Genomic DNA, 22,957 nt, shown 5'->3' with positions numbered 1-22,957 from the left:
TGGCCATATTTTGTCACACTTATTGTCAGTTGCTTAACCGACTAAGCCACCCAGGCGCCCCCCCAGAAATTAGCTTTTGTTGTAAAAGCAGTGATATCCACTATGTTACTAGTGAGTAAAATCCATCCTCTGTGATACTCTTCTGAGAAAATAAATTGGAGAAGACTGCTTTTAAAAAGTCTGGGAAATACTGGGGCACCTGGGTGGCTTGGTCGGTTAAGCATCCAACTTCGGCTCGTCATGATCTCATGGCTCATGAGTTCGAGCCCCGCATCAGTCTCTGTGCTGACAGCTCGGAGCCTGGTGTCTATTTCAGATGCTGTGTCCCTCTTTCTCTGCTCCTCCCCTGCTCTGTCTCTGTCTCTCAAAAATAAATATACGTTAAAAAAAAATATTAAAAAGATAAAAAGTCTGGGAAATACATGCTTCCATTTTCCCATTTCCACTGTAAACTGAAACTTTCTTATCCTTTGCATTGTCGTAAATGGTTTCCTTCTGCCTTACGTGCCGATAATACCATTCGTAAGGGACCAGGTGAGACTTACTTATATGTTGCCATACTAATAGCATAAAATTTTGGAAGGTTATTATGATAGTTTAAACTTTAACAATTTTGTAATCTAACAAGTTACCATGGAGCTATAAAACTGATAGTCCCGCATATTCTTGGAAGGCATTTATAAACTCAGAACAGAGTCTGATTTCTAGATTCTTGGGGTAGTCTGCTTTCATTATCATGGCTGTGGTTCCACCCATCTGAAAACAGTCTTCAGCAGGTTGAGAGATCAGTCTGGTTTCCAGGTAGTGAGTGACAGCAGTGTGAGTGACCCAGAGAGACTGAATGGAATGGAACAGACCAGCCTTGTAGAGAAATCGCCCACTTACAGCTCCTGGCCCATCAGAGAGGACACACTCCATCCTTCCTCTTCGGAAAGTTGACTTGAGCGACATGAAGCCTGCGTTACATCTACGCATCAAGATATGTGTCTCATGAACGAACGCATTCTGAATCCTGTGCACAGCCCGTGTGTGTGTTTTGAGGGGGATAGGGACAGAAACACGGAGAGAGAGACAGACCCAGACAGTCATACAGAGAGAGACAGCTTCCCTGCCGCGTCTTAATGTTCTTTTTCAAAATGGCTTCAAAGATGATAAATCCTGTTGAGGTCGCTAAGAGGTGAATTAGAAAATTCATTAGAAAATTGGTGAATGTTTTTGTTTTTTTTTTGGTTTTTTTTTTTAAAGGTTTTATTTATTTCTAGGAGAGAGAGAGAGAGACAGTGTGAGCAGGGGAGGGTCAGAGAGAGAGGGAGTCACAGACTGAAACAGGCTCCAGGCTCTGAGCTGGCAGTCAGCACAGAGCCCGATGCGGGGCTCGAACCCATGAACCACGAGATCATGACCTAAGCGAAAGTCGGACGCTTAACCGACTAAGCCACCCAGGCGCCCCTGGTGAATGTTTTTCTAAGTTCATCAGGATAAACTATATAACTGTGCTGATGAACTCTCTTAAGAATGATAGAAGCTGTGTTTGAAATCATTAGGTGGGTGCTGTTTTGTTTGAACATGATTGCTCTACCAATTGACATTAAAGTAGGCCAAGACTGGGTGGTATACCACATTTAATCAAAATAAAATCCTGTAACCGGTTGAATTGGGCACATAGGCCAGTGCTTAGTAACTAGGACCTTAGTGTGTATGTTTCTGTGACCCATTCAGTTGGTGACTTTAGTATTAGAATATAGCAAACCTAGAGAAGAATAATTAAGAGGAGTACAGTGTTCTGAAACCAAGGATTTTTGGTGTTAACTTCCCCCCCCATACTTGCCATATAGTGTCTAATATTCTCTTGATTTGTATGGAAGAATTTTATGTCTTGAAAATCCTTCAAAAGGAACTCAATTAACAATATAAGTTCTACATACTTAGTATATTTGTTTTCTCCATTTGGCGGAGTCAGCTAGTCACAGGTCATCTTTAAGAACCAGCTCCAGTGTCCTATGGCTGTACTGTGCTCATCTTCTAAGAAGCTGCTGGAACTGAGCCACCTGTCCAGTGTTCTCCAATTGTTGCAAGTGTACAGAATTAAATTTTAATTGAAGTTAAGCCACTTAAGTTGCTTCAAGTATTAGGTCCTGTGAGGTTCCTCCTCTGTCTCTTGTGTTAGTTTGTTTCTCTTTATTTCCTTTTCTTCATCTAGAAGCAAAATGGGAGAGAATAGAGTATTTTTGTTCTTCTCCTTTGACAAAGGAAAAAAAGACTACTCAGATAAGTAATATTAAAAAAAGAAACCTCAAACACTGAAGAGTATCTGTGCTCTTATCTCAAAGCATGAATTATATGCACTTTGCTTTTTCACTTAAGGAAAACATTTTCACTTAAGGAAAACATTCAAAAAAAGTTTGAATGAATCATTGAGCATTTATTAAAGGGCTTTTATGAAATCAACCAAAGGTGGCCTGAAATTTTTAGCCACTGCCTGTGTTTCGGTTTCGTGCCTGTCACACCGCACTTCTGAAATGTTACATTTCTGTGAAGCATCTGTAAAGTGAACCTTTGTGGGTCACACACAGAACACCGAGGCCGGGGGCTGCCAGGTGAGATTCCACTTGGTTGATGGCTTGATAAAGCTTAAGTGCTTTATCACCTCAGTGCTTGCAACTTGAACATTTATCTGAAGTCTGCTATTCCGTTGAGAGGCATTGGAGTTTCTTCTCGAATTTAATTTCACTTGGGATAAGGACCTTAACGTGGTTGCTCTTCATCTCAGCACTTCATGCCGGAGAATAGTTTCATCACCTTGTTTTTTCAAAATCTATAGGCTTTCAGCAGAAGCAAGATAGACTGTTCACTAGTCACTAATATGAGTAGAACATTGGTGATCACGTGCCTGGTTCCACTTTACTTACGAGCCTCAATTATTCAGGTTTCTTGTGACCAGTCAGGTAAAGCTAGGGGACCAGTTCTGAACCAGCAGACTCAATTAGAGTTTAAAATTGCCAGTCTCCCTCCTGCAGAAAGCTGTTAGGGCGCTACCAAAAGCAGTCCTTGATTTCCTTTGCATACTTTGGTTTAGGCCACTCCCACGTGCCGTATTGGATTTGATCTTCACAGGCAGAGCGGGGCTTATGCTGCTGTCCGCAGTACAGAGGAGGAAGTCCAGCGGCCATGATTTCCTTAGTCACATAGCTGGTGGATGGCAGAACTGTTCAACTTGGGACTTTAGCCGCATCCTTTTGATTCAATCTTCGGCTTACTCTTCTCTACCATGCCAACTTTATCCTCCTTCTAATAAATTTATTTGGAGAGCTGAAAGCTGTCATAATTTATTACAGAAGTAATAGCTCTTGCTTATTTTGCTGCCCCCCCCATGGTTTGTTTTATTTATTTATTTATTTTAAAATTAATGTTTACTTATTTTTGAGACAGAGACTGAATGTGAGTGGGGTAGGGGCAGAGAGAGAGGGAAACAAAGATTCTGAAGCAGGCTCCAGGCTCTGAGCTGTCAGCACAGAGCCCAACACAGGGAACGAACTCACAAACTGCGAGATGATGACCCTAGCTAAAGTCAGACACGTAACTGACTAAGCCACCCTGGCGCCCCTCCATGGATTATTTTTTTTTTTAAATATATTTTTTTAATGTTTTTTATTTATTTCTAGGAGAGAGAGAGAGACAGCGTGAGCAGCGGAAGGTCAGAGAGAGGGAGTCACAGACTGAAACAGGCTCCAGGCTCTGAGCTGGCAGTCAGCACAGAGCCCGACGCGGGGCTCGAACCCACGAACCGCGAGATCATGACCTAAGCGAAAGTCGGACGCTTAACCGACTAAGCCACCCAGCCGCCCCCATGGATTATTTTAAAGCATCAGGCCCTTCTTTCCCTCTAACTCTACCTGGTTCATGAAAAAATTATTTGTAAAACACAGAGACGTGTGTTGTTACTACCTTGCATTTAGGCATTAATAGACTGTTAGTCATTAAAATGTGGATAGGTTTTATAACTTTGCGGTGATAAGTCTTTTTTTAACTTTAAAATGTTGAGATTTGAAAATAATTCGGAGATACCCTGAACCGTTAGGGTTTCTGGATCCTTGATATAATGGATAAGGTCTTCCAGAGTTGAGCAGGAAGTGGAGTATAGCTGGGATCAGCCGTGAGCAGTGGACTGGATTGGTACGGGACTTGAAGACCCCAGATGCCGTGGTCTTGGACCTGCTGGGCCCGTTAGGGATCACAGATGAACAGATGGTCAGGGTGAGGCGTGAAAAGGAATGACCGAACAAACCAAAGGAACAAAACCCGGACTAGGACCTAGTCTGACCCGGAGCTGAGTGCTTCATGAACTCAGAGCTTCCCAGGGCACACCACTGCTTAAATATGCATGTGGCTGGAAGACTGCTCAGCCACCACAGATTGCAGTCACTCTGCGCTCAGCTTTACCCCTCCTCCCCCGCTCCAGACATCTTGGGAAAGGAATCAGAACTGAACATCAAATCAGATTTTGACTTTTAAAAGGCCTCTTTTAGAGTTTAGGCTCTTACACAAGTTAGAGAAAATATGTCTTCTTTTTCTTTGGCTTGAGAGGGAGATGGGCTCTAGAACTTGGGTTGAGGGGGGTTTGGAGTTAGAAAATTTGGACTAATCAGATCATTAATAAGTCTTTTTGTTTTGGGAATGTAGTCATAAGGAGATGAAGGGCTTTCTAAACCTAAATGGGGCTGTAGGGAGGGAAAAAAAAGTGGAGGGACAGAGAGGCATATGAATAAGACCAAGAGAAATTGTTAAGCTGGGGTGAGTAGAGATGTTGGGGTACACTCTATTTTAAACATTATTTTCAGTAGTAAGGTATTTCACCTTTGTGATACATTTGAAGATATCCTTTATGGGGCGCCTGGGTGGCTCAGTTGGTTGAGTGTTCTACTCTTGATTTTGGCTCAGGTCATGATCTCACGGTTCATGGCTTTGGCCCCACGTTGGGCTTGGTGCTGACTGTGGAACCCACTTGGGATTCTCTCTCCCTTTCTGCCCCTCCCCCACTCACGTTTTCTGTCTCTCAAATAAATAAACATTTTTAAAAAAGGGTGAGCTTTAGAAAAAAGATACCCTTTTAAAGTCTGCATTTGTGATACAGAAGGGCTGTAAAAATAGGTGGGGGAAAAGTTGCTTGAAGCAATATATTGCTTTTTCAACATTTAAGTTTTATAAGGTTTAACTTTTTAATTATGAAAGTTTTCAAACATACACAAGAATAGAATGAACTTCCCCATGACTTCAACTCAGTTATCGAGATTTTACCCATTTGCTTTGTCACTATTTTTTCTAATTATATTTTAAAGCAAATCCCAGCAAAACTGTCATTTCAACCGTACATCCTTTGCTGTCGGTCTCCAAACAATGTGGACATTTTCTTACCCAACCTCACCACCTTATCATGTCTAGTTCCTGGCATATGATCCGATCTCCCTGGTTATCTCCAGAGGATCTTTTTTCTTTGACTGCCTTCTTCAAATCAGGATCTAAATAAATTCTACTCATTACATTTGGTTGTTGTGGCTCTTAAAGTTTTCTTAATCTGCAACAGACTTTCCATTTGTAGCTTTTTCTGCTCATGCCATTGACTGGTGGGAATCCATTCTGTTGAACCGTGGAGTGTCCCAAATTCTGTATTTGGCTGATGGCTTCTTTGTGGTATCATTTAACTTTGTTTGCACCTCCTCATGTTTCCTGCAAATGCACTTTTTGGTCTCAGAACTCCTTTATACTCTTAAATTATTGAGGACCTCAAAAAGTTTTCAGTTGCATGGGTGGTTGTGCCTGTCCATTTTTACTAGATTAGAAATTAAAGCTGAGTAATTTAAAAAAATATTTACTAGTTAGAACAATCATGCACCTACTATTTGTTATCACAAAAATGTTTTAAAAATATATTTTCCAAAACAAGAGTGGCATTGTTTTACATTTTTGTACATTTCTGCCTTAATTGAAGACAGGTTCTCCTATCTGTTTCTGTGTATATTACCTTGTGACACCACACACCAAGTAGCCTGTGGATAACTCTGCAGGCGTGAAAGAATGAGGGTGAAGAAAGCAAATGATGTCTTGGTGTTATGAGAATGTTTTTGACCTCATGAACCGCCTGGAGACAGGGTCCCCTAGACCACATTTTGAGAGAGAGCTGCCTTAAGAGACTTGATTCTAGATTCGGGTTCGACTTTTTTGGTAAGAATACTTCATGGATGGTGATGTACACTCCGTATTTATCATTAGGATCATGCTGTATTGGGTCATATTATTGATTCTAGGATTCACTGATGCATTCAGGCAGCCATTTTTATTTTTATTTTTATTTTCTGTGTAATTTCAGTTTTCCCCAATTAATAGGAAAGAAATGTTATCATAGTTTACTCTTGAATTTCTTTAGTAATTGGTTGTCTTTTGGTTTTTTTTCTTATATTTCTCCATATGTTCACTTAATTTATCTACTCTGTATCAATTTCTTTTGACTCATACCTGTTTGACTTGTTGATGGCTTTTAAAAAAATTTTTTTTTTATTTGAGAGAAGAAGAGAGAGCACGAGCAGGGGAGGGGCAGAGAGAGAGAGGCAGACACAGAATCCGAAGGAGGCTTCAGTCTCTGAGCTGTCAGCACAGAGCCCGCTGTGGGGCTTGAACTCATGAGCTGTGAAATCATGACCGGAGCCAAAATCGGATGCTCAGCCAACTGAGCCACCCAGGCCCCTCTCTTGTTGATGGCTTTTTAATGAATTTGGACAAAATTCTTATCTAATACATATTTTGAGCCTCTCCTTTTCACTATAATACTTTGCCCTTTCTGTGTTGCATCTTACATTTGGTTATGCTATCTATTATGTACTGAAGTAATTTTGACTGGTGAGCTCTTTCCTCGTTGAGAGTGGACTTCTAGGAAAATGGAAAATTGGTAGCACTGAATTTGGAACGTTGTAGTTGGGAAGGGCTATAAGAATCAGCTGCTCTTGTTTCATATTTTACAAAAAGAAAAGGAAGACCTAGAAAAGTTACGGTTTACACCGTCCCTACACAGTAGGTGGGCGCCAGCGTTGAGACTAGACATGATTTTCTCTCAGTTCTACCACCGTTTCTAAGAAGCACTTCCGTTCAATTTGGAGTGAGAGTGGAGGACTTTGTCTTTTGGTTAAAATCAGAGATTTCCTGATTTTCTTACCATGAATTTTGTTCTTTGTGAAGATTTGCTTCTTATTACAATAGCAGTGCAGCTGTTATACTTAGTGGAAAAAGTACTATTTCTCATTTATTTTTATATACTTTAACATTTAGAACCACTCTGAGTACTTAAAGTATTGTTGCCTTCCCAGAGTAAAACATGATCCAATTTTGACCACTGTTTTGCCTGACAGGAAGCCTGCTGACCTGCAGAACTTGGCTCCTGGGACCCACCCACCATTTATAACTTTCAACAATGAAGTCAAAACGGATGTAAATAAGATTGAAGAATTTCTCGAAGAAGTCTTATGCCCTCCCAAGTGAGTATCAAAGAAAATATGCATGGAAATATTGCCATCTCTTTAAAGTTGGGTCTTTTCTGGCCCTTACAGACCTTTCTCCGGATGGTCGCGGCGTAAAACTCTCAACAGCATTAAGTTGCAGTGACTCGGGCTTCCCTTCATTCATTATAATTAATGCTCCACAGATGTCAGAACTGGCTTCTGGCTCGGCCAACAAGCCTAGGTAGGGATGTGATTAAGCTACAGGAGTACACATTGAAGGTGGGTTGGAGATGTGGGAGCCGCGTTCGGTTAGCTCTGGTTCTCTGAGGGGTGGTGGGCACAAGCTGAGAAGTTTGGGAAGGAGAAGAGACTGGGAAAGAGGTTCAGAGTGAACGTAGCCAGAATGGCTAAGCAGGAGTGTGCAACAGGCTGCTGGGAGCTTCCTCATCAGGCCATTTCAAAGGTGACTGTCTAAAGTCAAGGGAGTTGACTTTAGACTGTGTCCCTGGGATTCAGTTTTTATTTATGCTTAACCAACTGAGCCACCCGGGCGCCCCATCGATTTTTATTTATGTACTTCTTTGAGGTGTTCTGGATCCCCAGGCCCTGCACATTCGCCCACATGGTTAACGATGTCGAAGTGCTCCACTATATTTCCGACAACAGGAGGGACGGTGAGGGACAGGGGAACCGTAGTGACTGTTACCCGAAATGCACCTGCTGTAATCCTGGCGTGGCTTCAATGCATTATGGATTTCTCTTGGGCTTTTCTTGTTCCATCAGTCTGAAAACGGAAATGTTTTTCTCCTGGCCTGGGGAGTTCTTGCTCATTGATACGACTTTTAGTCTCCATATCCAGATAAATTTCCCCGGGATGGGATTGCTGGGGCCGAGGGTTCTAAAATAATTGGTTCCTCAGAACTCACTCATTCGTTTACTCTGCAAACAGTTCCTGGGCAACAGAGGCCTCTGAATACAGCAGTGAATGAGACGGTTCCTGCCTCAGGAGGCGCAGTCCATTATGGATGGAGAGGGGGTGGTGGGCACAGTGAAGGGAAGTGAGCGGAGACAGGAAAGGCTTTGGAAAAGAGAGAATACCCGGGTTAAGCTTTAATGAACAGAAAGTGGCTTCCTGCGGGTGAACAGAGGAGAGCGACGGGCATTCTGGGCTTTCTTCAACCGTAGGAACAGCGATTTTCAGTATTCCTTCCTGTTGTTTTTCTCAGAGGGGACGAACATTAAGATAATAGTAAAACTGATATCAAAAACATTCAAGTTTCTCAGCATTAAGTGCTCTGGAAGGCATCACAGCTTCTTGAATCAGACCTGGAAAAGGAACATTTTTACTTTGCTTTCTGTATACAGAAATCTCGGCTCCATTTTGTTTGGGGATGGTCACAGAGCTACTCTACCCAGAGATGGTCTTTTCTTTCAGTTTAAATAATTCAAAACTTGGAAAGCTTTCCCCCTAAAATAATTAAATATAAACAATAAAATTTGGAGATCTTTCTGTCCTAAAGTGCTCACAATGTGCTAAATTCTAAGGGTGTTTCCTTTTTTTTAAAAATCATTTTATTGTCTTTCGTCATGCTAAATGTACTTTTTTTTTTTAATGTTTATTTTGAGAAAGAGAGCAAGAGCATGTGCATGCACATAAGTGAGTAGAGGAGAGGCAGAGAGAGAGAGAAAAGGAGAGAGAGAATCTCAAGCTGGCTCCACATGCAGCACAGAACCCAACACAGGGCTCAATCTCACAAGTGTGAGATCGTGACCTGAGCGGAAATCAAGAGTCGGACACTTTACCTCCTGAGCCCCCCAGGCGCCCCCTCAGTGTACTCTTTAATCCCCATCCCGTATTTCCATGGTTTTCTTATGTTGTAGTTTATATTCTGAAGAGTTTTTTTCTTTTCTTTTTTTTTTTTAGTATTTATTTTATTTTTGAGAGAGAGAGAGAGAACAGGGGAGGGGCAGAGAGAGATGGAGACACAGGATCCGAAGCAGGCTGCAGGCTCCAGGCTCCCAGCTGTCCGCACAGAGCCCGACATGGTGCTCAAACTCACAGTGAGATCATGACCTGAGCTGAAGTTGGCGCTTAACTGATGGAACCACCCAGGCACCCCACTTCTGAAGAATTTCTTTTTTTTTTTAATGTTTTATTTATTTCTGAGAGAGACAGCGTGAACAGGGGTGGGTCACAGAGAGAGGGAGACACAATCTGAAACAGGCTCCAGGCTTTGAGCTAGCTGTCAGCACAGAGCCCGGCGCAGGGTTCATCTTTTTACGCGGGGTTCGAACCCACGAACCGTGAGATCATGACCTGAGCCGAAGTCGGACGCTTAGCCAACTGAGCCACCCAGGCGCCCCTCTTCTGAAGAATTTCTAAGTAAAGTTTTTTAATGTCACTTCGTTTGTAGATGGGAGTATTATAGATGTTGCTGATGGCTCTGCTGTTAACATTAATTAACGTTCAAGCGCATTGTGTGCGCATCCCGGGTTATGTTTGTGGATGAGCTCTGTCCTTTCAAAGACTTTGTGGGGAAGCTGAAGATGAGTAACCTACATGACCCATCCAAGGTTTTGTAGTCACTGGTGGCAGAGCCGGCACACTCCACAGCCAGGCCCATGTGACTTCCAAGACCCGTGTTTCCTCTGTTTTCTTCCTTCTAGTTTTCTTCGTTTTATGTTGCTGAGCTTGACTTTTATAAAAAGATGAACTGTAAGTCTTTAATGGGATTGCGCTTTAGCGAATATAAAATTTCAGGCTAGTTCAAGTTTGGAGGAAGGGCAGGAAAGAAATCAAAGATTGTTTCCTGTGATGGGCAAGTGGGACCGAAAGTGTTCGTCAAACTTCATGAATCCTTTTTAAGAAATAGGTGAGGCTTACCTTGTGATGTGTTTTTATTTCTATGCACTGGAAAAGCGTGTTTGGATCAGCAAGACCTTCCCCTTATGGGCCCCTGCTGTGAGATGCCGATGAACAGCGGAGTCGGTGTCCTGCACGGTTGTTCCTGGAGGATGCACAGGAGGAGGAAGTTCTTTCCTGGACCACCACGGGCACTCCTTTCCCTTCCCGTGGTGTTCTAGGACATTCAGGGACTGTTCTGGCCCACTGCCTTTCCGCTCAGGGACAAGAAGGTCTTCAGTCCTTACCTACCACGGCCTCTCCTCGCGCTCTGACCGAGAGCCTTCATGTTTCTAGACTGGATGAAGAGATCAGGCAGAGTTGTTGCATGAGCCGGCCCAGCAGAATCGAGCATTGCTAATAACATGTTTGGGCATTTGGTGATACCGAGAACAGAGTGTTTTTTTTTTTTTATAAGAGCACTTTTGATTCAGTAATGATAAATATAAATACAGGCAACTGCTTGTTCTAGAGTTGTTTAGAATTTAGAGACTAGTGAAGAGCTTAAATCAGGGAATTTTTGCTGGTCTGTGTAACAAGCATACATAGAAGAAACTTTCTTTTCGTCCCGGGAAAATATTTATAAATACATGTTTAGTTCCCCTTGCTTGAATTAAGGAACTACTTTGCCAAAAACTTTCAAAAAAGCTTTGAAACTTCTAGTTTTAACTGAAGCAGACTTGTGTACTTGGCTTACTTACTGTTAAAAAAAAAAATAGGAGAGAGGAAGTTAGATAATTTTGGAGACAAGCTCTATAAAGGTTATTAATCCTTTTTAAAAAAATGTTTATATATTTTTGAGAGAGAGAGAGAGGGAGACACAGAATCTGAAGCTGGGCTCCAGGCTCTGAGCTGTCAGCACAGAGACCGACATGGGGCTCGCACTCATAATGGTTGAGATCATGACCTGAGCTGAAGTTCGCTGATCAACTGACTAAGTCATCCAGGCACCCCTCATCCTTTTTTTATTTTTTAAGTGCAAAATACAATGAAAGTTGAATTTACAAGGATAACTTAATGGGTTGTATACTCAGACTTTATTCTTATTCACGTGAGAAAGAAAATACCTGGGTTCTTTCCTAAAAGGATGGGAATATTCTTAGCTAGTCTTACTGTTCACAATCTGTGACATGATACAGAATAAAAAAAAAAGACTGATCTGAAAGTCTTCATACCCTGGATGCTCATGCCCATGGTGTTCCTGACACATAGCCTTTGTTAATCACTTGCCTTCCTTTTTGTTAAATGTTGAAATGAAGGTTCTCAGTTGAAGTTTTGCTTTATCAAGCTGTTTGGGAAAGTGAATAATGATGAATTATTAAAATCCAGTATTTGGGGAAAGGCAACATAAACTGGCAACTGATTTTGGACCTGTTGGTTTAAAACCTGATTTATCTTTCAGAAAGAACCCAATCTGTAGTAAAACAAAATGAAAAACAATACTTGGGGACAGGAAGCCTGAGTGTTCGTTTGGCAGTACTTTTAACTGGTCTAGGGATTTGGGGGCCAAGAATGTAAGCTTCCTGGAATAAAATTTCCAGAAAAATTCTCACTTAGGCAAAATGAGAATTTGAGGTGGTCTCTACTGACTGTAAGTATTCTTTCTATCAAATAGTACAAATGTAGTGGTTTGTCTTGGAGAAGTTTGTCTTGGAGAAGACTGGGGCATGCCTAACCTGCTGTAGAGGACGGTTTTTAGTTTTTAAGAATCATTAATAGCATCTGTTTTCGTATGGTTAAAGATATGCTGACTGCAAATCCTTCTGCATTCTTACCTGGCCATTAAAATAGGTCATTAGGAAATATGCGTCTGTTTGTTCATCCTTATATCCTCTACACTTAGTATAATACACCGAGACACTTAATAATTAGCGTAAATGAATATATGTGAATAATATATAAATGATTTACAATTTAAGCCTGCCTTCAGGCCTGTTATTTTGAGAATTAGGAAGTTTATTTTATTAGAAAAAGTAGGTTCAGCTAAATACTGGTTGGGGGGAAGAGGGATCATTATGGAAACTTGACTAGAGGAAGACATAGATGTATCGAAGAGGCACTTAGGTTCCTTGCGCTGTTTTTTCGTTTGGAATGAATCAGTGAAGTTACTGTATTACAAGCAGTAAAAACATTGAAACTGGAGGCTGGTTGTTTTTATAGTCAAGGGGACTCCAGGGATGATGAACCTGGAATTAACNGAAAACATATATATATTATTACATTTTATTATTATAGCATATATTATATGTGTATATAAACTTGTGAAATTCATTGTTCATTTGAAAAACTTGTTCTGTAAATATTTCTGAATATTTAATAATTGAGCTTAATAATTGAGACCTCTTAAAAAGAAAGATAAATTGAGCATATTTATCATAGATCTTTATAATCTTTATACTCTCCTTATCAATGTAGTCCTATGTCCAAAGTTTTAGATGTACCTTTCCTTGATTTCAGAATCACAAATGTAAAAAAAAAAAAAAAATGAAAATAAAAGCTAACCAGAAACTACAGCTTGCAACTAAACTAAATTCCTACCTAAAAATACCTCACCTTCATTTTTAACTTTAAAGAAGTGGAAAGACAGCATCCTAAAATATGTGAAGAAATCTAAATTAGTAGTTTAATGTTAAGATTTTTTTCCCCCAAAGTCTTACTCCCCCCATGCCCACCTTCCAGAGAAACTTCGCAGGGCCTTTGAGCGGCTCAGTCTTCCTACTGGGGTGCTGATGAATTCCTGTGGCCGCCCACTCCACCCAAGGGAAGAGGGAGGAGCTGAGCCATCTCACTTGTATTTTCCAACTTGAGGAAGAAATAGACACTGAGTATGTGTGTTTGGAATTTAAATGTGCAAAATACACGTCCATGTTTTTTTTTAAAGCGATGTGTCACGAATGTCTGTTGTCGAAGTAGATCAACTTTGTAACAACAGAACACTTGTTAGCAGAATTACGGACAACCTCCTTCCCCACTACCCAGCACCCCCCTTACAATGTCTAGTACAGGGGAGGTTTTGGAAAATCCCAAGTGTGGGATTGAAGCGAGTGATCTGCTTCCTGCTGTTTTTGTCTTGACCACAATGCCTGATTTTTCCTGCTGTCGGAGGTCCCTGGCACTGCCGCATGGGGTGGTCCAGGGTGGGGCACATGCCGAGACTCTGGCTGGCATCTCTGTTCTGAGAAAGCTCTGTGATTACAGTGCGGCTGGTACAACCGGAGGAAGTGAATTTCTAACTTGACAGGACACTGGTTTCTTTAAATTTGTATTCGGACAGCCAGCCATGCATCGCTGATGGCTACCTGTTGGGAAATTCAGATATCGAGTATTTCCTCCGCTACAGAAAGTTCTCTGGACAGTGCTGCTCTGGGGTTCTCTTTCTAAGACCCACGCTGCCTCGGGACACACTTCCGAGCCAGCAGACTGTGTCCCCAGCGCTCTGCCTTAGAAGGCTGAAGTGAGTGTGGATGCCCTTTGCTTGCCAAGAATATTAATATGCGGACAAAAACACTGTGTAGAGCTTTGTTTCCTAAGGAAAAAACACGTCTTAAAAATATCATAGAAAACAGATGATGGCATTTCTTAGAGTCATAAGTGTTCAAAGATGTCTGGTCACGCCAGCATGTTGGTTTGTGGATTGAGAGAACTCAACGCTAACGTATCTTTCTTTGGAGGACCTCTAATCCTTTATTGTCTTTTCCCACCAGATATTTGAAGCTTTCCCCAAAACACCCAGAATCAAATACTGCTGGAATGGACATCTTTGCCAAATTCTCTGCGTATATCAAGAATTCAAGGCCAGAGGCTAATGAAGGTAAAAAACAAAAACAAAAACCCACAAATGATTGAATTACCGCTGCAGATAAACAAACCAGAAAACCCCCCTCAAATAAATCCAAAAAATCCCTTTACAACAGTGATTATAAATGAATACTTTGGAGTCCAGATAGTCCCATTAAGTATTACAAACTGGCTTTCCATGTTGATTAGAGATTGGATGATAAACCAGGGTAAGTCCCAAATTGTTGTTTTCCCGTTTCTGGCTAGTGGCCCAGTGCCTAGCGTATGGTGGATGTGATGAAGTGTTTATTGAACGAATTGTTTTCATAGTCTTCTGAGAAGTCACCACCAAGGGGAGCTGTACAAAGAATTAATGGTGCATCAGAAACCATGGATTTCCGTGGCTGTGGTGCTCTGGAATAGATTGACCTAACTTCATTTAAATTACTACTAAATCTTCTGTTTATCGTTGGGCGCTGGCAGCCTAAAATCAGTCCAGGTGGATTTTCGTGTTAATTGTCCTTTTTAAAAAATGTTTTTATTTTTACTTTTAAAAACATTTTTTTAAATTTTTGCTTTTTAAAAGTTTTTAAGTAGGCTCCACACCCAACATGGGGCTTGAACTCATGACCCTGAGATCAAGAGTTACATGCTCTCCCACTGAGCCAGCCAGGCGCCTCTATGATAATTATCCTTAAAGAGCAATTTTGGGAGGTACTCCCAAAGAGCATTTCTCCTGGGGAGTATTTTTCCTCATTTCTTGCTTCCTAAAATAGGATTTTAGCTTCAAGTCAGATTTTCATGGTGAGTATTGTTTAGGGTAGTAGAGATGCAAACTCCTTCTTTTATTTATCGAAGGACACTATCTTTTTTCATTTACCGAAATCCTGTATGGTGAAGGGAAGTCTTTTTGAAAGAGGTCCCATTTAATGAACCTTCTCTTAGCTACACCATCTAGAACTTTTTCTTCTCTTTGAGAAGCATCAAGCGTCGTTCTCTCTGAATAAAACTCTGTGGAGAGACCATTAGTGTTTATTAATTAAAAGTAATAACAATAACCCAAAAGGCAGCTCCTAAAGACACTTGAATCCCTCATCATTTTAGACCGTTTGGGAGCCCAGGTATGGTTCTTTTGGGTAGAAGTTTATGGAAACGAACAAGGACACAAAGGGAAACCGATCAGTGCTGGGTAAGCAAGAATAAACATCTTTTAAAAAGTAGAAACACTTGCTCGTTTTCTTATGTTATTTCAGTAGGCAGAGTTCCAAGCTATTCAGGCTTTTTATTATTATTATTATTAAATTTTAAAATTGCAGCAGTTTGTAATTTAGTATTGAATTTCAATGGTTTCTGGGATAATCCACTGCGTGCGATTTTTCTACAGCAAAGGGATGGAGGGAAAAGCCTTAGTGTCCAGGCTTGGCTTGTGGCTGTTTCGTGTGTCCCAGGAGTTGCCTGGGTTTGGGAGCAATTTTCCTAAGTAACTGGCTTTTTTCCTGACAGATGTTTCTTAGCCTTTTATATACTAAGTAATCAGTTCCTTTGGAGCCCCTGCTTTCCACAGACGGTGTCTTCTGTTGTACCCTCCCTTCAGCGGGTGACACTTCTTTCCTTGAAACTATCCTTTTATATCCAGATGCTTTTGAACTCTCTTGAGTTAAATTCATAATGTTTTTATTTCTCCACGTAGCCTTTGGAAGCTGGAGGGTGGTTGAATTTCTTTTGACGCTTGGTGGGGAGGAAAGGGGAATAAAATATGTTTGCTTAACCACCCTCCCCTCCCGCCCCCCAAACAAAGCCAAACAATTGCTTTGGGGGTTGGGATCGAGGGGCGAGAACAGGGGAGAGAGTGACTCATTTAAGTATAACTCTGTATTCTATTTTTTCCTATCATTTTGTTACTGTCTTAAGTAGCCACCTACACTGACCATCCTTAGAATGTTGTCACCACTGAGAACAAACAACGTAATGGATCAGACAGTGCATAACTTAGAAGGCTTTATATTAAATTACCTATTGGTAAATAAGAATTCCAGTTGCCAAGCAACCTTCCCCATAGGGCCTGTCCCTGCCAGGGGAATTGAGAAAACAATATTCCAAATTACTTTGGAGCTTACTGAGTATATATATTTGTTGCAGATGTCTAATCTGTCCATTTAGTGCAATAAAATGACATAAATAAGCCTAAGAAAGTAGTGCACCACCCCCTTCTTCCCCCAAACTGTAAACTGCCTACATGGAGGTGGATTTGTCATTTTACATGGTAAATCAGGGTAGGCAAGTTTTTGATTAGTTTTACCAGCCTATTAAAATATATTTTACAAAAACTCAGTATGTTTGAACCGTTTTAAGACCTTTTAAGACCTAATTCTAAGTAAGGGATTAGATGCCTAGACACTGCAGTATTGGGCCAGTGAAAGAGAAGGGTTAGTACTTAGATTGGGTATAAAATAAACAAATAGGGCTTAAAGACTGCAATAAAGGGAAATATGGTAGATATGGAGAGAGAGGAAGGGAGCAAGGAGGAAAGAAGGGAGAGAAAGGTAATTCTTTTGGTAACATGTCCAAGGTGATTGGGAGTAATCATTTGAAGCATTAAAAGAAGTTAATAGGTAATTAATTCCTTTCATGGGATGAGGTATACCTTGTCCAGATCTTTTTTTTTTTCAGTTCTATGATTTCAATAATTTATATAAATTATTAAGTTCCCAAATGTAACTGTTTAATACATAATTTATTAGAGTGTTGGTATTTATAATAGTCTTTTTTTTTAAATGTTTATTTATTTTGAAAGAGAGAGAATCCCAAGGAGGCTCGGAACTCTCTCTCTCTCTTTCTCTCTCTCTCTCTCTCTCTCTCTGGAAGTATTTGGAATCAGAGGGTACCTTTTCACCATTGTAACTATGTAACCAAATTGTATATTTAAGCATCTTTAAATACTCATTACCTCTCCCTGTTTTCGACCTGGCCTTTAAAAATTGTTTGTGGATGATTACCCTTTATTGAAATTAGCATGATCATGTTCATTTCATGCTTTCTGCCTTACACTTACTCATTCAAATTATACAAGTGATTGAGTAATGTATGCTTATTGAGAAAGTTAAAATAGTTTAGAAGTAAATTTAATAGAATTTCACTGCCCCCTCTTAACCTTGTATAAATTATTCCCCAACAGTACGTATTCATCCTTTTTTCTATGTAATTTTGCAAACATTATATATGAATGTGTCTTTTACATTCTGCAGTTGTCTTTCATAGATGATGTGGTAGAAGTCTTTCCATATCAAAATGTAGATCTACCTCATTTTTTAGAAATGTTGCTTAATGTTCCATAATATGGGTTTTTATTTAACCATTTCCCTGTTGATAGTCCTGTAGATTGTCTCAAGGTTTTTTTATGATGACAAACAATGCTGTCAGTGAATGTCCTTGTGCTGGATTCCAAATAGGTCAAAGGGTTTTTTTCCTCAGAAGTCCACACCAGTTTATATTCCCACTAACCTCAAAGTATTCATTTCCACACACTTCTGATTTGGTGCATGTGTGTGCGTGTGAAAAGTTTTGCTACATTTTCATAGACCAGAAAGGGTGTTTTGATTTTCAGAATTAATTTGAAACTAATTGTATGGCCTCTGTTGTAATTAAGTACTCATTTTTTCGAGAGCTTTTGAAATAATCTTCTTAGAAATAGCAGCATTGCCACAGCAGGGGTATTAGAGAACAGTGCCTGGACAAGAGCTACTTTCTCATGGCTTGCTACTGCCTCCTAGTGGTCAGTGTTGACATTTTCTTTTTCTTCATCAACTTCAGATTCCTTTGTGGTTTGTCTTCAAAACTTCATTATACTTATCGAACGATGACCTTTAGTACTTCTTGGCACCTCTGTTTTCTTTGTTTTGTTGGGGTTCCTTGTGTTGTTGCATAAAAATGGAATCAAAGTAATTCCGCATTCTTTGCTTTCATTAATATACCCTTTATTCTGAGATTCTTAATGAAAAATCACTCACAGTCTAATGAGGTTCAGCAATTCAGCTTCATTGCAGATGCTTTCCTGAGTCCAAAATGATGGAAAGAATAGTAATTTTCATGTTTGGCTAGGTTCTTAATTTTAGCCTGTGCCTTATTTACATCTGACAATAAGCATTATGTTTCAAACGTTGTAAATTTAGGGTATTTTATTTTTCTCTTGGATATATTTGAAAACCAGTTCAGGAAAAGGATGGATTTAGAGTAGGTTGAAGATCATAGACTTGCCCAGACTTGTCATTCTCTCAAGTGCCATTGGAGACATTGTTTCAGTATTTGAATTCAGACACTGTCTTCCTTCCTAGAGGCTGTGATTCTGTTCATTGTAAACTGAGCAAAGAACAAGTCATTATAGCTAATGTGTGTTTATTCTGTATTCGCTGAATTTGATAGGAAGCATATTGAATCTTTAAGTTGGTCCCTCTAGCGTCCTGAGAGTCTGTTGTCCCGTCCGCAGCCCTTCTAAATACAACTCTGAAAAGTTTTCTGTCAAGCCCTGGACTCCTCACTAACCCACCTGTTTCTCCCATTTCATTCTCTTGTTAATTTAGAAATGTAACATTTCAGATGACTGTGTGCATAAGAACAACTTGTATGTAATCAACAAGTTATAGTAATTGCCTTTGTATTTTTGATCTATTTTTAAATGGCTGGAATCCTGGTCATTCCCATTGTTGTGACTGAGCTCTGCTTCCTCCTCAGCCTTATTTTACGGGGTTCTAGGGCCCTTGCTGCCTAACTCTTTGCTCTAAGAAATAAACTGGCTTGATCCTGGCTATGGCTAGAGCGACCTTGTATTAATAAAACTGGTGGTTCTTTGATCTTGATCTTGTCATCTATCACTCGACATACATACATTCTAATTTGTTTGATTTACATAAGTAAAAAAATTTTACCATTGCTTCTTTACATTTTAAGATGGCTCTTATGTTCTATAGCAGCGTGTAGTCCCTACCTCCGTTTCAGCTCCCCAGGAAGATACAATAGTCAGATGCAAATATCTCCACTCCTTTGACTTTGAAAGTATCTGTTCTGCATTTTTGCCTGATTTCCTTTTGAACCCTCTCCATACATTTAAGAAACCCTAAACTTTTATACTTGGTTGTTAGCCTTTCTCAGTCCAGGGCAGATGTGGCTCAGGGGTCTAGTTTGTGCTTGGGTAGAGTGCCGTGAATTTTAGGGATATGCAGAAGAAGCACAGGACACAGACTTCACCTTTGAAGAAAATATAGTGCCATTAGGGAAACAAGAATAATGTATTAATTTAATAACAAGAATTAGAAGGAAGGAGTTCATGATTTAGTAGACTATTAGCTTAATATAAACCAGCCCTGAGTTTAAAAGTTTAGCAGTTCTAAAAATCTAACAATGTTCATATTAAAATACTGAGCATAACGAATACATATTTTTATTTTATTATTTTTTAATGTTTAATTTTGAGAAAGAGAGAGAGCAGGGGTGGGGGGGTGGAGCAGAGGGAGAGGGAGACACAGAATCCAGGCTCTGAGCTGTCAGCATTAGAGCCCGACGCGGGCTTGAACTCCCGAACCATGAGATCATGACCCGAGCCAAAGTTGGATGCTTAACCGGCTGAGCCACCCAGGCACCTCCACTGATACATATTTTTAAAAAACATTTTAAAAAACTGGGTGATGAGCATTGAGGAGGCCACTTGTTGGGATGAACACTGGGTGTGTATGTAAGTAATGAATCATGGGAATCTACTCCCAAAGCCAGTTAGCTAACTTGACAATAAATTATGTATTTAAACAAAACATTTCAGGTAGAGTGGGGAAAAAAAACATATTAAAAACTACAAAGTATGCAGTTATCAAATACTGACTTTAAAGTAACTTTTTAAAAAATGTTTATTTATTAAAAGTTTTTAAGTGTTGGAGGCACCTAAGTGGCTCAGTTGGTTAAATGTCTGATTTCGGCTCAGTGCATGACATCGCGGTCCATGAGTTCAGCTTAGCATATGATGTTGCAGTCCGTGAGTTTGAGCCCCGCCTTGGGCTGACAGAATGTGAAGCAGGCTCCAGGCTCCCGAGCTGTTGGTACAAAGCCCGACACGGGGCTCGAACCCACTGACGGCGAGATCATGACCTGAGCCGAAGTTGGACGCTTAAATGAGCCACCCAGGTGCCCCTCTGTCCTTTGTCGATGTACAGTTTTGTTTCCAAGCTCTGTTGACTTTTATCTCCAAAGTACCTCTAAGATCTATTTATTCCTTTTTATGTCTCCTGCCCCTTTTATCTAGCTGAGGCTGCCATCTTTTATCTGAACTGCTAGGAAGGGACCAAGGGATGAGTGGGTGGGAGCAGTGTGGAAGAAGAGGTTTCAGGTTAGGACATATTTATGTTGCTGGTGAAATATCTAATATGCGGCGTATAAAAACTTTTGTCTTCTTCTCTAATAGAACCAAGTTTATTCAAACTTACAACTACATCGATGGTCACCTCAGGATATTTAACTTTCTTTTACGGCCAAGCACTGTGGTCATCACTGTGAGCTCGTCCATTCAGGGCGTGGAGGTGAAGGTGGCTTGGGAAGGCAGAGGTTAAGAAGGCATAATAGAAGACCCGTATATTCCATATTCCTCTTCAATGACATTCCTACTCCCTCTGCTGAAGGGTCCTTAACCTTGACTTTCCAGGTATACAGGGGTGGCTCCTGTATCCCTTAATGTCTGAATTATAACATCTTAATCTATTTGGTGGAAGAGCCCCCCTGCTTCAGCATCATAAATTGAACTCCCTAATCTGACCTCTGTTTTCCGTGTTATTATAAAATGTGCTATTCTTGGCTTGTCGTGTATCACAAGACAGTGCAAAAACTTCAGGTTTTCTACTTGGATTGTCTATATTGGAGTTTCGTAACACGTTTCTTGGTGATAGACCCGAACATTCTGGGGGAGGCAGGTGTTAATATTCATGGCAAGAACCTCTATCGTGTCAAGAGTTTCTTCCCTAGATTTGAATTAATAGGTCTGCCTTTTTGCACCCACTCTTCTAGTTTAAACACCAAGGGTGTTGGGCCACAGTGTTTGTAAGTGGGGCACTTAGTTCTTAAGTTTTACGGATTCCGGTTTCTAAGATGGTCCTGCTTGCTTCTGTATTTATCTGAACAGAAGTGTTTGTCTCGTCCCTGGTCTGTCTAGCTCCACGTGCTTCGTGTCTCAGTGAGCGTTGGAGAACACCGTCAGGGCTGGAAGAGTAACACTTCTCCCTCGGGCCTTGGGTGGTTCGCCTTCTTACTGTGTCCCCCTCTTTCTTGCAGCGTTGGAGAGGGGTCTCTTGAAAACCCTGCAGAAACTGGATGAATATCTGAATTCTCCCCTCCCTGATGAAATTGATGAGAACAGCATGGAGGACATTAAGTTTTCTACACGTAAATTTCTGGATGGCAATGAAATGACATTAGCTGACTGCAACCTGCTTCCCAAACTGCACATTGTCAAGGTCGGTCTATGGGATGTGGTGTCCCATTGCAATTAGGCTGGCTATTCTGTGTTTATTGAGATAGCACTTCTTAGTGCATAAAATTTTCTTGATCTTCTGTATATGACCAGGAAACCCCCCCTCCCCCCCGAATAGAACTTAATGCTATTTAGGCAACAGTTGAAATGCCCTGGAGTTAATTAAATGGTGAGAGAAGAACAATTTTTCCTGTGACTGCACAAAAATTTTAAAAATGTGACCGGTGATTTGGAGTTTGCTACACTGACTTATATTGTCACATTCTGTCCTGTGATCATCTGGTTATTTCTGTCCGAGGCAAAAAATACTTAATGAGCATTTCTTGTGTAAGACGCTATGTTGAATAGTAGTAAACACTAGTTGTGCAGTCAAGGTCAAGACCAAGGAAACCCGACGTCTAAAATAGGATGCGTGCTTTGAGGTATTTGTCCAGTGATGACACTTGGCTCTCTCCCTGGATCCCCAGAGCCTATGGTTCCCGTCACCGTGACATTACTGAAGTTTGGGTGTCATGTGCGGTCCTGTCGTTATTGAAAACTCTAGTTAGGATGAATGTGACTTCTTCAAAACGGAACAAAACAAAAACTGCTCTCAGAGATTCATAGCGCTAGTTCGCCCCCACGCCAGACACCTGTCTGTGTTAGAAGTTCTGGGAAATGAGTGTTCACTTCCGATCTCTTTGTGTTTCAGGTGGTGGCCAAAAAATACCGCAACTTTGATATTCCAAAAGGGATGACTGGCATCTGGAGATACCTAACTAACGCTTACAGTCGGGATGAGTTTACCAATACCTGCCCCAGTGACAAGGAGGTTGAAATAGCCTATAGCGACGTAGCCAAAAGACTNTTTACCAATACCTGCCCCAGTGACAAGGAGGTTGAAATAGCCTATAGCGACGTAACCAAAAGACTCACCAAGTAAACTGTCCTTTGTGAGAGAAATGTCTTCACGTCTTCCCCTAAGAACACGCTTTTCCTAACAGGCCGCTCTTGTTCCTATAAAGTAGAACCCTTCTTTTGCATGAACGTGCAGTTATTCAGGATTAGGATAAAAGGTNACACCTGTCTGTGTTAGAAGTTCTGGGAAATGAGTGTTCACTTCCGATCTCTTTGTGTTTCAGGTGGTGGCCAAAAAATACCGCAACTTTGATATTCCAAAAGGGATGACTGGCATCTGGAGATACCTAACTAACGCTTACAGTCGGGATGAGTTTACCAATACCTGCCCCAGTGACAAGGAGGTTGAAATAGCCTATAGCGACGTAGCCAAAAGACTCACCAAGTAAA

At 40.7% G+C, this 22,957-nt stretch overlaps 1 protein-coding gene across 1 annotated transcript in view; it reads left to right on the top strand.

The window, feature by feature from the left end:
* CLIC4 (chloride intracellular channel 4) overlaps positions 1-22,704 on the top strand; it is a 27,507-nt gene extending 4,803 nt beyond the window's left edge. The window contains exons 2-5 of the mRNA XM_077775937.1: positions 7,398-7,523; positions 14,094-14,200; positions 21,472-21,653; positions 22,362-22,704. Of these exons, the coding sequence (XP_077632063.1) occupies positions 7,398-7,523; positions 14,094-14,200; positions 21,472-21,653; positions 22,362-22,592 (646 nt within the window). The 3' untranslated portion in view covers positions 22,593-22,704. The remainder of the gene's footprint in view (positions 1-7,397; positions 7,524-14,093; positions 14,201-21,471; positions 21,654-22,361) is intronic.
* The last annotated feature ends 253 nt before the right edge of the window (positions 22,705-22,957 follow it).

Source organism: Crocuta crocuta, unplaced genomic scaffold, assembly GCF_008692635.1.
Source record: "Crocuta crocuta isolate KB4526 unplaced genomic scaffold, BGI_CrCroc_1.0 scaffold127, whole genome shotgun sequence".
Lineage (NCBI taxonomy): Eukaryota > Metazoa > Chordata > Mammalia > Carnivora > Hyaenidae > Crocuta > Crocuta crocuta.
The sequence above is the reverse complement of the archived record's forward strand: the minus strand, read 5'-3'. Positions and strand labels throughout refer to the sequence as shown.